Source organism: Bison bison, unplaced genomic scaffold, assembly GCF_000754665.1.
Source record: "Bison bison bison isolate TAMUID 2011002044 unplaced genomic scaffold, Bison_UMD1.0 scf7180017864180, whole genome shotgun sequence".
In the NCBI taxonomy this organism is placed as follows: Eukaryota; Metazoa; Chordata; class Mammalia; order Artiodactyla; family Bovidae; genus Bison; species Bison bison.
Window position 1 is genome coordinate 2,881,095 of NW_011494752.1, and position 2,871 is coordinate 2,883,965.

The following is a 2,871-nucleotide window of genomic DNA, read 5'->3' on the forward strand; positions in this document are numbered from 1 at the left end:
ACTGCCCCCCAGAGCCCCCATCCCCCACCCTCTCCCTGGCCATAGGCACAGGCTGTACCCAGCTCCCAGGGCACCATGCCAACAGAGACAGAGCTCTGTGCTACTTGGAGCTGATGGGAGAGGCAGAGACCCTCTGGGTTCCTGAAAGGCACTGCAGATGGCAGGTAAGCCATCCCTAGCTGTGTGTGCAAGGCTGATGTCTGTTCCACGTGGGAGCAAAATCTTCATAGCTGGTATTCACTTCCACTTCCTGGGAGGAGCCCCATGGCAGTGCCCGCCCTTGCCCATGAACAAGGAAGAACTTGTGAGGCTCCCAATAGGTTCCAAATATAAGCGTGAGCTGTGACCAACAGCTACTGGACCATGTGCCCTGAAATGTCATGTAACAGGCACCATGGCTTCTGGACCGCACACTGGCAGTCAGAAGTGAATGAGCTGGTAGGGAGAGGAGGAAAGGAGGCAAATGGCAAGGCTGTTTGGATTCCACAGATGCAGGTAAGGGTGGCCCAGGGGACCAGGGAGGGGGCAGGATTTGAGATGCCCAGCACCATCCAGGGAGGGGCCATGTGCCTGCCGCCTGTAATTACTCTACATCACCTCCCCCTTTTAGAATGGGCATCTCTCCATCCAGGTGCCTAATTCCCTGCCACATGGGAACATGACCTCATCTCCTGGGCAAAGGTAGGCAGCAGGCTGGCTGGCCTCATGCCCCGACCCTGGCCCCCGCCACAGAGGTACTTAAAAGGCCCAAGCTCAGCTCTCTTGGGCCCAGCCAGGTGACCCTGCTTGCTGCCTAGGAGTTGGCATGACGTAGCTGCCGAACGCATTACCTGCTCTCCTCTGGGTCTGACCCACACTCCACCTTGCTTGGCTTCTGTTCCATTCACTTCAATTCCATCCAGGATGCCCTCCAGCACGCCGAGAGACTGGGGTGGGCACACTGGCCCCCCCGGCACACCCACAGGCCACCCACCCCCTGCCACCCAGGCCCTAGGGCATAGCACCCATGGTGCCTGCCTCAGCACTTGGCCTTTCACACCATGCCCTGAGCCCCAAGGGGGGCGGGCGGTGAAAGGGGCCAGGGAATGGCAGGTGGTAGGGCTGGGTGGGGGAGCAAGCCGGGTCTGTAAAGGGGTCCTGGGTGGGAAGAGTAACTTCTGAATCTTGTCCTGTCCAGAGGTCCCTGCAGAGAGAGGAGAGAGGCAGGGATAAGGCGGTGCCATGGTGGGGCTAGGCGAATAGGATTCCTTTGGTACCAACATTTTGGGGCTCATACTGAGACAATGGGGGGACTTCCCTGGTGCTCCAGTGGCTAAGACTCCACGCCCCCAATTCAGGGGGCCCAGGTTCAATACCTGGTCAGGGAGCTGGACCCCACAGGCTGCAATTAAGAGTTCACAAGCCACAACTGAAGTTCCTGCATACCGCAAGGAAGACCTGAGACCCAGTGTGCCACCACTAAGAGCTGGAGCACGCCAAATAAATAAATACTGTGAAAAAGAAAATAATGAGATAGTGGTAGTCATAGAGGGCAGGCACAGGAAGAGGACCAGGATAACCATTCAAATCAACAGAGAGCAGGCAAAAAAATAAATAACCACCACACAGCAGGCAAGACTGGAGATCCATAGACATGGAGATCATGCCTGATCTCCAGACATGAACAAGGATGGAGGGAAAGAATGAGGTCATCCATGTACCTTGTCTCAATCCTCACAATCAAGTGAGGCCTTTGTGTGTGTGTTAAGTCCTTGCAGTTGTGTCTGACCCTTTGCGACCCCATGGACTGTAGCCCGCCAGGCTCCTCTGTCCATGGGATTCTCCAGGCAAGAATCCCAGAGTGGGTTGCCATTTCCCTCTCCAGGGGAATCTTCCTGATCCAGAGATTGAACTCGCCTCTCTTGTGTCTCCTGCATTGGCGAGTTCTTTACCACTAGCACCACCTGGGAAGTGGTGCCCTTAATATGCATCTATTAAACATCAGCTGCTATTACCAACCCCCTCACCAAGTTTTCCTAAAACTCATCAGTACTGTAGGGCAAGACGCCACCAGAGACGGGCAGCTTTGAGCCCAGGCACAGGGCAGCAGGGGGCGGGGTGTACTGGGGAAGGAAGTGTGGTTTGTAGAGGTGGCATGCAGGAATCCTGAACACCCACCTGAGTGCCTCAATAAAGAAGGACGCTGAAAACAGTAGGGAGCTGCCCCCTCCCCCAGCTGCTGGCCCAGTTATGACTCCCCAACCCTGGCCCCACAAGGAGATTCCCATACAAGGTCCCACATCACACTTCCCAGTCTGAGGACCAGGCTTCCCCTTCCCCATTGGTTTAGCTGAGCTGCCACCCACCAGGAAGGCAAGGGAACAGGGAATGGAAAATAACCCCTGTTAATGGCACAGAGAGTATGTGCCCTCTGGTATCAGAACTTCGCAGGTGAGTAAACGAAGCCTCAGAAAGCTTGAACATTCACTCAAGTGGGCGCAGCTAGTCAGCAGCCTGCCTCCAACGCTGGCCTTGTTCTGCTACCAGGGGTCTAGGGCAGTGCCGACCTGGGCCAACCATTCCCTCCACGCCACATTGCTGACCCCAGGCTGCAGACCTGACGTTCCGTGTCTGCCCAGACAGGCAGGTGTGGGCACGTGAAAGGGGACAAAAGGTGCAGCTCCCCGCACACACCCCTTCATCCCTCCACAGTACGACTGTTGCACCAGAGGCTTTGCCCCTCGGCCCCACCTCCAAGAACTGATAAGGAGTCAGGGTGGGAGGGGAAGGGAGAGATAAGTCAGGCCATTGGGCAGGGCAGGGCCGGCCATGGGACAGGGCACTGGGGTGAGTCCCCATCCTGGGGAGCAGGGCAGGAGGACAGAAGGGTGG

The 2,871-nt window shown here is 56.7% G+C and overlaps 1 protein-coding gene across 1 annotated transcript in view; it reads right to left on the reverse strand.

Moving 5' to 3' along the window:
- THRA (thyroid hormone receptor, alpha) overlaps nt 1–1,183 on the reverse strand; it is a 12,242-nt gene extending 11,059 nt beyond the window's left edge. Inside the window, exon 1 of the mRNA XM_010842619.1 lies at nt 831–1,183. Within this exon, the coding sequence (XP_010840921.1) occupies nt 831–883 (53 nt within the window). The 5' untranslated portion in view covers nt 884–1,183. The remainder of the gene's footprint in view (nt 1–830) is intronic.
- Between the last annotated feature and the right edge of the window lie 1,688 nt (nt 1,184–2,871).